Here is a 13,402-nt window from a genome sequence, read left to right on the forward strand (position 1 = left end):
GAACATCTTCAAAAAGCCTTTTGACACATAAAAAGAGCATTACTGATATATTTTATACATTTTAATGTCTGTTGCTTCTTAATAAGAGTGTGCAATATAAAAAAAAAACCCAGATGTACATATAGTAATTTAGTTAATAAAAGTGTTTTTGTTCCAGTTGACCTGGATTTTCATGATGATTTAGATTTTCGATGGCTGAAATTGGGAATCAGTAAAACTGGGAATAGTTTCGTCGCCACAAACAACACAGAAAGAAAGACGATCAGTGTGGAAGATCAATGATTTAAGTGATAAAAAAAAAAAGTGATCTCAACATCAGTTCAACATTTTAACTGCTTGGTGTTTCCGTTCTTGATGTGGACGAGCAACTTTTCCGCTCCCCTCACTATCCTCTGCAGGACCTGCTCGTCTGATTCATCAGCTTCCATCCTGAAATGCAATGCAGCAACACACCCAGCCACACTTAAATCAGTTCTCATGCGGTTGTCCATCTGACCCCCTCATGCTTCGGTTTCCCAACTCGTGACTCCTGAAGCTGTTTCCAAAACACACCGTCACGCTGAGCAGGGAACACGTAGCTGCACCGACAGCTGATAACTTGTCTGTCTGCAAATATTAGTCTACAGCTGGAATGCAGACGCTTTGTGCCAAGTTAGAACACAATGTGGCTTCACGTCCAAGTGTGTTAAAGGTGAGGCTGTTCTTGGCGCCCATTTGCAGCTGGTGGTGTCTCTACCCACGAAAAACATCAAGGTGGCGCATTTAGGTGCATATTTAAAATGCTAAAAGCTAAAATAATCAGTGCAACAGTTCATTTTCTTTACACTTTTGAGTGTGTTTGGTGTCCAGCTGTTTATGCGCAGTCACCTCCAAAGAGTCGTGTGCATGTAGAGCAAACAGTGAGGAGGTTTGATGTTTTGGAGGCTCTACCTGATAAACAGGTTGTCTTAGAGGCGACATGTGTTGGTCCAAAGCCAGCAAATCTTACTTTTTTTTTTCTTACCTTTTCTTGGCTGTTTGACATTTCCTCTTCAACCCAGGGAAGATGAAAGTGTGATAACAAGCTCATCGTTTCTCATTCCCACATAACATGAACTCTTTCCTCTTTGCTTTACTCTCTCTGACTACTTTTCAGTTGAAGTTTTAATCTTGAAATATTCTGCAAATTTTGCACTCAGTACCACTGGCATACGACTCCAGGAACAGGCTTTAAGTGGTTCTGGAAGTTTTCCAGGGGATTTTATACTATTATTATCTACACTGTTTCCCTTCTTCTTAATGAACATTTTTATTACATATATTTTTACCTTGCTGCTTGGAGCCTAGATGAATAAATAACTGTCTTAATCTGTTTTCCAACAGCATTTGCTTTTACTGTTTAGCAGTAATCTTCTGATTTCAGATTCTTTTTTTTTCTTTTAGGTTACAGCGATAAAATCAGTTTCTAAAGTAAATCAAACCGTTGATAACTCAGATGAAAGGAAGAAGAGATTTTAGACTGACTAAAACTCTTCCAGCCTTTTTATATGCAGTATAATCTGATAACAGCGTAAAATGCTACTTCATTTTCTTATTCTTACTGTTCTCAATTTAAAAACAAGAACTCTTTGAGTTATGACGATCACATTTAGCCTCGTTTTGTGTGTTTTCTCTTTCAGTGATTCACAAGTTTGACTATGTGTTTGCTGAGAACGGGACAGTTCAATATAAAGACGGGAAACTGCTCTCAAAGCACGTAAGAGAGTTCATATTTTCTGTGAGAACAAAGCCGGAAATCCCCAGTTTATTATGCTGGAAAGCATTTTTCTCTTTAATAATAATGGTAATTTAGTACGATTATATTAAAGCCATATTAAATGCGTTTTTTGCTCCTGCAGGCGATCCAGAACCATCTGGGAGAGGAGCTGCTGCAGGATCTGATCAACTTCTGCCTGCGGTACATGGGGCTCATTAAGCTGCCAAAGAAAAGGTTCGTTCGCCAGGTTTCTTTATTTCAAGTGAATGTTTTTATTCCTTTACACTTTCGTGACAGAAGACTGAGAGATGGATCAGAATTAAAAGCATTGAATCACACGTCGTTTTCTTCCCGCAGGGGAACGTTTATCGAGTTCAGGAACGGGATGATTAACATTTCGCCCATCGGTCGCAGCTGCACCCTGGAGGAGAGGATCGAATTTTCAGAAATAGACAAGGTAAACACTGTTCGCCTGGAAAAGTTACGAAATCGCCTCTGCTGTGCAAAAGAAGAGGATGATTCAATCTGAAGGCAGACAGGATGGAGCAAAGCAGACATTTGTTTTTTACCAAAAGGACCTCTTTGTTTCTCTTTTTAAGTCGTTAAACAGACAAAGAAAGGTCAAACATTGACCCGTCAACACAACCTAACAGATTGGTTGACAGAGTCTGGCTTAATAAAGAAACTAAGTATCAGCAGAGGAGAAGTTTAGCAGGAAGATTATATTCTGTAATCTTCCTCTATTTTCAGAAAGAGAAAGACATTTAGTTACATTTAAATTAGTTTGGCATGTTTTTGACGTGTTTCACCTCAAAAATTGGGTATTTTAGCTACGTGCAAAAAAAAAACCCAGAGGAAGAACTCGTCACTAACTAGGTTAATTAGGTAAAAATGAGTCTAAAACGAGCTTCCCAGAGAGGTCGAGTCCCTTCAGGCGGCGCTCCGTTAAAAACAGAAACGCTCCGGTGGGAGAAACAGGCCTCTTATGTCAGGGATCGCAGCTCAATAATGTCGCCACGAAGAAACGGTAAACCTTTAGCATCGCATAAAATTATAAACACTTTTTCAGATGGATAAAGTGCCGACTGAGTGTGATCAGTGGCCTCTCTCAGGTAGAAAACTTGCCATTATGAGCTGGATGAATCTGAATCTGAAAAGTAATTAAGCCGAACCGGGTTTAATTAAAACAAATATGGATTCCTACTTAAATAAATTACTCTCTACTGAAGACCATTAGATTGTGGCTAAAACCTGAAAATGTTTTAATCCAATTAACTTCACTTTCATCAATGTTTATGAATTATTAAGCTCGTATATCGTGGTGTGAAGTTAGTGTAGGTCAGTTTTGTTTTATTTCAAATAAAATAAACAAAACTAGTTTTGCACTAGAAACTATTTGTACTAGTTTCTAGTGCAAATAGTTTCTATTTGCACTAGAAACTGCTTGGTTAGATTTTGTGTTTTTGTAGTGAACTCAGAATAAACAACACAAGGGAACAGATTTTATTTACTGATTAGGTCACTTTGGAAGCTTTTTAAGTGGTATCAGAGTAAAGGAGGTTAATAACAAAAGCAAGCCACCGTTTCTGTCTTTTTTTTTTTTTTTTTTTTGCTCCAATGTCTTTAACCCGTTTGTTTCTTGTTTCTCAGAGGGAGAAGATCCGGGAGAAGTTTGTTGCTGCCCTGAAAAAAGAGTTTGCTGGAAAGGGGCTCCGCTTCACCAAAGGTGAGAGAATCGAACGAGGCGAATCCTGTTCCCGTCGCCTCGGATCCCTCTCTGCATCCGTGCAGGAAGGCAGGCAAAAGGGAAAACAGAACATCTTGTTTCTGGCGACACTCTGTCAGGAAGAAAGGCAAACTTAATTGCGTCTGTTTATGATGGTTCGGCTCGGTGCCAAACCACTTTTACAGCATTTCTGTCTGTTTGTTGCTTCTTATCTATTGATAAAAAAACAAGAGACCGCCCTCCACCCCTCCGCCCCTCTGCTGGCCCACCTTTGGTTCATGCTGAACCTTTGTGCTGGTTAACTATTAGACACACACGCTGTTCCTTCGCTCTGTTGACGACACACCGCAGCAGAAGGTACTAGATGTTTGCCTGGTGACGCGTTAGGGCCGCTCTCACTTCACACTAACAAGAACCGGCCCGTTCGATTTCCTCGAGAGCCCACCTGCTGAATGTTGGGGCTCCTGGGGTGTGAAATCAGAGGGGAACGCCGCAGCCTGAATCTTTACGCCGTTGACTCTAACGCAGTGAAAACGGCTTGGCAGTTCCAGAAGGTTTATTTATTTGCTTTTCCTTACAGTTCATCTGCGCCCTCATCAGCTGATAGGAGCTGCAGGTGTTATATAACCCGACGCTGCCCAGTCTGCACCTAGACAGACGAGCTAATCAGTGTTTCCAGGCATCAGCTTCCTCCTCTGGAGGGATTCTACATTAAGTAATTCAGTTCAGCCAACAATCTGAGCTTTCGGTGTTTCTTAAAACATGCAGGCTCAAAGTTAAGCTGGAGCTCTGAGTTGTTTGTCTTCTGGGCGTGAAGGTGTTTGTGTCAGAGCCGTAATGAGGGTGTGAGAGGACAGAGCCTCCTGATTGGCCGATTTCTGGAGGCAAGACGTGGAAAAGTCGCTTAGGTTGGAGAGAACAATGTGTGCCGAAAGTTGTCAGGCAGATTTCTGTCTGTTTTGTTTTGCTCTGCCCTCATCTCACAGCCCAGGGTCATGTGAGTTGAAGCTCAGCAGAGACGGATCATTTCAGACTATTATGGTTTTAATTACAGGAAATGTTCTGCAGTCTTGGTGAAAACAACAACAAAAAAATTATAACCTAGTGATGTTTTGTGTCTTCATCCGATTTTCTCTCAGGCAACAAGTTCTCCTGCTTCTGTCGATGGGTTGAAGTTTAAGTTTTATTTTCCTTTGTTAAATTATTTACTGGTTTAAACTGGATGTGATTAAAGTGATGATTCTCTTTCTCTATGTCAGTAATATTTTTTAATAAATGTAACTCTTGAAAGGAGGGCTGCAATACTAATCAACAACTGTATATATGGTGATAAACACTTGATTAATATCAATAAATACAATATTCAATATATGGAATAGTCACTGAACTCCAATCCAGAACCGCACGGCATTCTGGGAAATGAGGAAAGGCTTTATCTGCTCAACCTTTCACACAACCAACTAATCAAATAACTCATTGCTCTCTGGTTGCCTAGCAACTCACTCACTCTTTGGTTACCTAGCAACAACCTGTTGAGTAACTTACGCAGCAGCAGTTTCAGGTTTTGCCACCGTGCTAGAAAGTATTCACACCAGACGCACAGAGGAGAAACTCAGGTAATGAGTAAGTAAATAAAATCAGCAAGTTAGTCTAAAAAGTATTCATTGATTTAAAGTTAAAGTTTAAATCAAACAGCTTTGCCTGTTTGACCAACAGGCAAAGCTGAAGCATCAGTGGAAACTAAAAAAAAAAAACAACAAAAAAACAGCTGGTCAGTTTACAGTCCTGGTTGATTGAAAACTACTTTAAATCTAAATTATTAAATTTAAATTTAAATTATTTTAAATCTTACATTTATTCTAACTGTTATGAATAGTTTTGGCCCAATTGTATATTAAAATACATTATGCAAATTTACTTGTATATTAAAGGAAGTTCAAACATTGTTTTCCTTTTTTGTCTTATTCTGTTGAGCTGGATGTTTGGTGCTGCTCCACCATTTCTGACTCCAAGTTTTATGACTGCAGACGTTTTATGACAATTAATATCAGCCTTTATTCTTATTTTACTGCACGCTAATTCATAACAAGTTTCAATTCAATTTATAATCTACTGAAATGAAATATTGTTACATAAGGCCAATAAATAATATCTACCAGCAGGAGGTCTCATGGACTTATGGGGTCAAAATCGTCCAATTGGACCAAACTGGGATCAGAACCACAATCAATTGAAAAAGAGTTTAATATGAAAGGTTTCAGAAAATATTTTATGATTCAATTCAATTTATCTGTAAGAGTTTTGCTCTTATTAAACATATTTAACTACAAATAAATTTATATGCAGCAGTTTTGAGAAATTCAATTGGAATAAATATTTCCATATTCACTTTGGGTTTGGATTGTCCTGGAGCCATTGATGTCGTTATGATAACGTTGACAGGCTCGTCTCGTTTCAGGTGGGCTCATCAGTTTCGATGTTTTCCCTGAGGGCTGGGACAAGCGGCTGTGCTTAGACCTGCTGGAGAACGAAGGCCTGGACGCCATCTACTTCTTTGGCAACGAAACCTCAGAAGTAAGAACATTTCCTTTACCGACGTCAACATAAAACGTTGGCGTTTACGACCAGCAGGAGGGCAAAATAAGAGGAGTGACCCTCTGTCACCAAACTTGAACCAATAAATAAAATCCCAGGACGGTTGCTGAACTTCCAGTCTAACATTAGCACGCCTCCTCACTCTTATGTGCAAATGAAACTTAAAGTAAAAGCTGCCCCTCTGTCTGATGAATGTATCGCTCTGGTTTGAACATCATAAAATTTACGACCAGTGTCTCAGCTGCTCTCTGTGCACCACTCCCAGGATATATACGAGCGCAGAGCCGGTCACATGGCACTGCAGCAGCAAAGAGTTTCTTTTTCATCATTGTAAAAGGTGAAAAACACTTAAAATGTCTTGGGAAAAACCCAAATTAAACCAACAAGAACACGTCACTCCGGCCAATAATACAGATTTTTCACAGTGTGGACCTGAGAAATCTGACTGATACTCAGCTTAGTGGGGGAAGCACACAAGGAGTTTTGTCAAACTTTCAAAGCACAAATTTGAAAGTTTGACTCGTTAATGTGACTCTCCAAAGTTCATTATTTGTTACCTTGGAAACTTATGTAAACCTTCCTCCACCTTTAATTTGCACGAATAGCTGCAAGCTTTTACTTTACGTGGTTTGTTGCCCAATATTTGCTTCAGATCGACTGGCCTGTGACAGCCTGAGGACGGGAAGTCCTGCCGTTTTTAAAGCAGCTCTTGGGTTTATCTGAAGGCTCATTCATGTCAGACTGCTGAACGAATGCAGCAGCATTTGAGCAATCTGACCTCAGTGTCTCCTGAGAGGTCATGGGTCACATTTCTGTTGGTGTTATTCCAATAAATGGAAGAAAAATTTGGTCAATTATTCACTTTTTGTCACTTTACCCATTTCACCAGGATTTAGTCTGACAGATAAACAAAAGAAGAACATACATGATTTATGTGTTGTGTTTTATTTTAGGGTATCAGTGTAAATTAGGCTGCAGCAAAATAGAAAAAAAAAAACACACACACAAAAAAAATCTAAATTATTTGTCCTTTTCTTTTTATGTCTAAGTTATGCACTATGTTATGTGAAAATATTCCACAAAATCAAGATGAGAAAGTTTAAAGTATGATGTGTTTTCCAGGCATATAGTGCCAGTTATAAAACTGCTGCATATATCAAACATGGCTTAAAATAAATTTGACTTTGTAATTTAAGGCCTTGAAATTGGGTCTCTGTCTCTTTAAGAAATTCCTGCTCTTTCTGAAACTCCACCTTCAGGAAGTCATCACAACATGGCTCCTCTATTATTAACCCTTTAACAACGTTTTTACCAGCGTTCCTCTGAAAAGTAGCTGCTATAATGAGCTCAGCTGATGCTCAGCTCCTCCAGATGTTTGCTAATTGCTGCTGGCTAGTCTGAAGGAGCTGAATGGGGAAGAAACTGCAGCTCTGGGGAGGAGCTGTGTGTTGAAGGCGGTGCTACGTCCCTGAAGGCGTTTTGTACAGCTGAACAGATGCCATGGAGATTAAACGATTTCTCAAACAGGCATGAAAGAATCAAGGAAACTGCAGGGAATATGATGTAAAGCTCAAAAAAAGTTAATTTTTCATAACACTGTCCCTTTAAGAACAATTAAAACATTTCGAGAGTCGTGTAAACAAAGAGCTTCTCTTTGTTTGTCACTGTGATCTCATGAGAGGATGAACATGCTGAGGGGTAAAAACCTCAGACTCAGAGAATAAAGCCGTCATTTGTTCTGGGATGTCTGACCTGGTGGTTGGTTTTCGTCATGAGAAGGAAACCCAACCACATGAACTCAGATGTGATGCGATTATGATGACGCCACTCCTGTTTCCAGGGAGGAAACGACTACGAAATCTTCAACGACCCGAGGACGATCGGCTTCACCGTCTACTCACCCGAGAACACGGTTCGGCTCTGCCGCGAACTTTTCTTCGACTCGTCGCCGCGCCTCATCGCCATACCTTCGGCCAAAACCCCCCCAGAACTGGACAGCAGCAGGAACATCGAGTGCAGGCTTCTAATGAACTGCTGAGTGGCACCGCTACCGACGTCTCCTTGTTGATAATGTTAGTTTAATATATGAATGAAAGGCAGGAGGAGGGTTTTTATTTAAAGGCAGCAGATGTTGAAGTGAGCATTGTTGTTTTAAGTACTGTGCCAAAAACTACATTTGACTGCTGGGATGAGAAGCATATAACCTTGAAATGAACCCAAAATGAACAGGGATGTTTATCTTCCAGATGACTTTGGGTATGAAGCGATATTTTTGCACTAATGAGAGATAATAGTTATCGACAAACTCACCGCAGTACGAGAGCGGGACGGAGGAGACTGCAACGTGATTTCTCTTTGGTTTTTGGTTATTAACTTCTTCAAAACAAGGATCTTTCTACATTTAAAGTGTAGGATGTACCAAAGGGACACGACATTCCAGCTGCTTTAATTTTTAAACTGGATCCGTTTTAATATGTTAACCGTTTAACTATCTGGTGTCAAATATTTACATCCACTTCTCAAGGGTCCTGAAGTGAATATGAATTCCTCTAAATGCATTTGAGGGAACAATCAGCAGATTTAAAAGGGAAGATTTAGGTTGTTTTTTTTAATCAGAGTTCTGTTGAGTGGTTGTGAACAGTCAATATCTTAACATACGAAATGTCATTTTTACGTATTGGTGTGTTAATTTGATTTCAGTGGCCATCCAAAGTTATTCCAAGTTTGACTAGACGTTAGCAAAAAAATTGTTTAGGAGCTATCTACAGCATGTAAGATGATTACTGCTAATAGCCTCTCAAGAGAACAACCTCTCAACTTTCACCTTTTAAAAATACCGTCCAAACTGTGTTCAGTAAGTCCTTTTGTATCTCAGCTGCATGTTGCATCATAGGGTCCCGTTTTTATTTTAATCTTTTTAACAGTTTTGAGTCTTTCATTAAGAAAGCTGAAGGCTGAAAACGTTCCAGAGACACATTTGTATATCAAATCAAAAAATATATCATTTCTGTACCTGTTTTCTGTTTGCATACATTTGCCTGAATAACTTAAATAGATTTGAAAATGTTGATAGATGCTAAAACAATTTTAGAAGACCATTTGAACACATTATAAACTCCTGATTAGGGAATTATCTGATGACATAAGCAGTGTTTCATGACTTTTGCAAAGTCTGGATGTTTGGAAATGAAAGTGGGAATTCATCTCAACCAGTGAATTGACCTGCTGTGACCGTGTCACAATGTCAGCTTCCAAGGCAAAAAAAAAAAGTTTGATCAGTCTTTATCTGCACTTAATTATTTTCATAAAAAGTGTGCGAGACCTCGAGATGTTTTCTGATTGGTTGAGCTTGCTGCAGATAAAATGTCCGTCGGAGTAAAGTCTCCAAATTTCTGAGCTTGAGAGCATTTTATGACATGTATGCTCGTTTTCCACCACTGTTTTAAGTGATTTTAACCAGATTTTGAATGTACATAGCTAATGTTTTATGGTCTGGGAACAAACAAACACTCATAAAAAATATAAATAAATAAATAAATAAAAATCTGACCATACACACTCCTTCAAGCTGAAGGGCTTCAGTGAACTTTAAATACAAAGCTGACAGTCGCCTTATAACGCTTCTGTGGAAGTAACTGGAAGATCGAGCATGTTGGTTTTTCAAGCACTCGTGGAGAAAAACAAACTATTTAACGTAATAAATCTCTTTTTAAAACCTTGCTGCCTCTTGGTGTTTACTTTTTGTACTTTCAGGTTTTCTCCTTTATTTCGGTGGCCAAACCAACCATGTAATTCAGCTTCCAACCACTAGATGTCACCTTTTCCCTCTAATAACTTTTTAAAGGGTTTGCTCGTAGCTACAGCTTATCTTCATGCTTTATTGCTCCTGTTTTAGTTCAGATTCTCATAATAGCAAAAAAGAACATTCTTGTCGCTTGCATATGTCGATTATTTTAATGTTTTCTTTAACATTTAATTCTTATTTTGAGTTGTAGAAAGAGTTAAACACAACATCGCATCAGCAGCTCTGGTGTACCACACTTGAATTTGTTCAGACTCCGAATAAACACACCTTCAGTTCAAATCATAAATCACACTTTAATGTTTTTTCAAGGCTCAGTTGAAGTGATAAAAGCACCTTTTCAGGCAAAGACACGGACACACGTGACGGCGGGAAACTTGCAGTAGTAGAAAATGAGGTGCAGTGTCCCATTTAACCTGGGTAGCTACGATATGCTGAGATCCTTTAACACATGACACGGTGAGGCAGGCCACCACGTTTCCCCAAGCACACGATTTTCACTCACTGGCAGTAAAACCCACAGCTGTGATGATATATCTGATGCAAACTGGCAGGTCGAGTAGCTTTCATACTCAGCAAAATGCAAAGCGTGTCATAATCTGACGACAAAATATATTAATTCATACACAAATATCCACGCAGAGAGAACAATGAAGTAGATCTGCTTTTATGGGAATGTGTGCAGTTTTTATTTGAACTAGTGGCGGCTTTTTATATGGACAATATGGCTCTCTGCCCTTGCCGCCACTCCATCAGGGGGCAGCCCAGGTACTCAAAAACAAATAAATTAATAAAAATATCGTTGACATTTCTGCTGCTAAATAGTTTTCTGTTGCTTACTTGGTTGTCCCATTTGCATTGTGAAATGTAAAAGAAAAACATTACAATGACCTATTCTGCACTAAACTAAAGGACAATTACAACATCTTTTGACAGCTTGTTCAAAATCTAAAATATTTAGCTCAACCTGGATAAGTCATCACTGATCTGGGATTACTTGAGAATTTTTAAACTTTTACTTTATTTTGAAAAAGTCCTTTTTTCCTTCTCAAAAATATAGCTAAAAATGTCTTTTCTCTTAACATCTTGTTTCCTTTACTGTCCTTAACCTAATTTCAGATTCATATGTATATAAAGGAACCACCACTGACTTGGAAATGTTTCTTTAACTGTTTATAAAAAGCCAGTAGTTTGTCTGCTCAAGGTCAAATGACCCTTCCTGCATCTGTCACATGATATTTTGTTGGGGGTTTTTTATAATGATGATGTGAAACCAGGAAGGAGATATGAGACATCTCATCATGGGAGGAGATGTAAAAAGCCTCACAGCTTCCCTGGTACTCCAGGACTAACCATTCTTATTCCTGAATGTTGCCATCGCTTCCTTTTGCATCAGCTGTTCTCTGAGTTTAATATATCCATTTTAAATTTGTACATCTGACGTAGCAACAGTGCAGACTGGGTGGGATAAATCCCACGACAAACCCCTGCAGCAAACATGTGACTCTGGAAACTTTGATGCAGCAGAGAAACAGCTGCAAAGAGGGGAAGTAAAACTGAAAACACATCGTCTCCTCACACACACACACACACACATGCACACACACTGCAGTCTGCACCATGGACATGATTAATGTTCCCAGTATTTCTTTTTCTATTTTTTTTTAAACTAACTGTGAACAAACTAACCCAAAAACAAACAAAAAAACTCCTCGCACTTGTAAGTGTGGTTAATTTATGGTCCCCACTTCAATTTGAACATAAATAACACAAAGAGGATTTGTTGGAACAGCTTGAACAGAATCTATCACTTGCCTGCAACAGTAACGATTTCATTATCAGCTCTGACAGACAGAGTAGAGGAACATATATTTCTAAAAGAGGTTGCTGTTTTTTTTTGTTTTTTTTTTTAAACGAAGCAAAAAGTCCAGGAGCACCGCCACCGTCCCCGCTGACACGAGCCGGAGGGTTGCCGTCCTCCGGCAGCGGATCTCGGCGACTACGAGCTGATGATCTGTCCGGACCAGGTCTCGTGTTTCGTCCCCGGGTTGAGGTGGATGATCTTCACCTCCACCGCCTGCACCTTAATGTTCTTAGGGGGAACTCGGCACACCTTGTACGTGACCTCGTCTCCCTCGACGGGGACGTACTCGCCCTCGATGCTGCAACGCAGACAAACAGAGGCGGGGAAGGCCGTTTTCCTTTAAAACGCACTTTTAGAGCTTAAAAAAACAACAACATTGCGTTTATTTTTAAACTAAATGAACTGGGAAGTCTGATTTATTTTAATTTTTTTAGATCCAAATCAAGAAAATCAAATAGAAAAGCTCCTGAAGTTCTTTTTTTTTTAGCTGAGAGGTCAAAGGTCTCAGCAAAGGTCTCCCCTATAAACATTGGGAAAATTGCAGGAACAAACACTGAATTTGCACCTATGATGTTTTTTAAGCTCAATAAAAACCCATAGTACAGTCTTAACACTGCTAAATCTCTTTGTGTGGGTTTACACTGCAAAAACACAAAATATTTTTTATCTAGTTTTTACTGCAAATATCTCAGTACACTTGAAATAAGACAAAACTAACTTACAAGTAATTTCTTTGCAGTAAACAGGAGCTTGATTTAAGCCAAAAATCCCCTAGTGTGGATTTTAAAAAGTACTAGTTCTACTGTCAGATTATTTCACACACCATAACACTTTTCCCATGTTAATAGTGAAAAATTAGAGAAAGTTTAAAAAATAAACCACTGATGCTATGCTCATTAAACCAGTATAAAATCATAAGTTTCGAAACATCTTTCTTTTAGAGTTTAACACATAAAAAGCTTGTAGTCAGCTGGTACTGGCTTTAGGTTTTTAGCTCCACAACAATTAGTAGCTGTTTAATCATTTGGGTGTGATGTCACTTCCAGATCCAGGTTCCAAATTAAATGCAGCTTTTCACCATGTGTCTTACAAAACATCGTTTACTAAAATTACAGAAGCAAATCAACTTTAGCCCTTAAAATAAGATGCTTCGACTCAGCAAAATGAGCAACTCAGTGATTTTAGGAAAGCGAGACGACAGAGTGCAGAGTGTACACAATTTGCTGTGCCTGTTCTAACATTAGATGCTCTTCTTGGCATAAAGAGAAAGGTTATTTCCAGAGCTGGCGCTGCAGGTGGGGCGGTACCTGCAATTTAGCTAACGCAGCGCGTCTGTTTGCCGTTGGCCGCTGTTTCTAACTTACTCTGAGATGTGAACAAAGATGTCTTCTCCGCCATGCGACGGCTGGATGAAGCCGTGGCCTTGTGATCTGGAGAAGTTCTTGCATGTGCCCTTGAAAACTGGACCCGAGTGAGCGCGGACCGTACTGCGGACAAAAGGATGACATTAAATCACAGAGAGAAGCATGAAATTAGTTAGGATAAGTTACTTAGTATTATTGAAGAACAGAGCTTCACAGAGTACAATCCTCCCAGTCTCCCCCCAGTGTATTAAAAGCCTGGCGGGCCACCAGGCTTCAGTTGTGCCCTCACCAGGTTTAGCATTGCTTATTTATTCAC

General features: G+C 39.4%; 2 protein-coding genes across 2 annotated transcripts in view; one reads left to right on the top strand and one right to left on the bottom strand.

The window, feature by feature from the left end:
• The window catches only part of pmm1 (phosphomannomutase 1), a 14,208-nt gene extending 4,433 nt beyond the window's left edge, over positions 1-9,775 (top strand). Inside the window, exons 3-8 of the mRNA XM_015055426.1 lie at positions 1,659-1,735; positions 1,878-1,969; positions 2,093-2,192; positions 3,386-3,461; positions 5,920-6,035; positions 7,897-9,775. Coding sequence (XP_014910912.1) covers positions 1,659-1,735; positions 1,878-1,969; positions 2,093-2,192; positions 3,386-3,461; positions 5,920-6,035; positions 7,897-8,094 — 659 coding nt within the window. The 3' untranslated portion in view covers positions 8,095-9,775. The remainder of the gene's footprint in view (positions 1-1,658; positions 1,736-1,877; positions 1,970-2,092; positions 2,193-3,385; positions 3,462-5,919; positions 6,036-7,896) is intronic.
• A 359-nt stretch (positions 9,776-10,134) lies between these two features.
• The window catches only part of csdc2b (cold shock domain containing C2, RNA binding b), a 21,189-nt gene continuing 17,921 nt past the window's right edge, over positions 10,135-13,402 (bottom strand). The window contains exons 3-4 of the mRNA XM_015055428.1: positions 13,087-13,209; positions 10,135-12,020 (exon numbers count right to left, since the gene is read on the bottom strand). Coding sequence (XP_014910914.1) covers positions 11,858-12,020; positions 13,087-13,209 — 286 coding nt within the window. The 3' untranslated portion in view covers positions 10,135-11,857. The remainder of the gene's footprint in view (positions 12,021-13,086; positions 13,210-13,402) is intronic.

The sequence above is a fragment of the Poecilia latipinna genome, unplaced genomic scaffold, assembly GCF_001443285.1.
Source record: "Poecilia latipinna isolate Pla-1442-1.1 unplaced genomic scaffold, P_latipinna-1.0 Scaffold1315, whole genome shotgun sequence".
Lineage (NCBI taxonomy): Eukaryota > Metazoa > Chordata > Actinopteri > Cyprinodontiformes > Poeciliidae > Poecilia > Poecilia latipinna.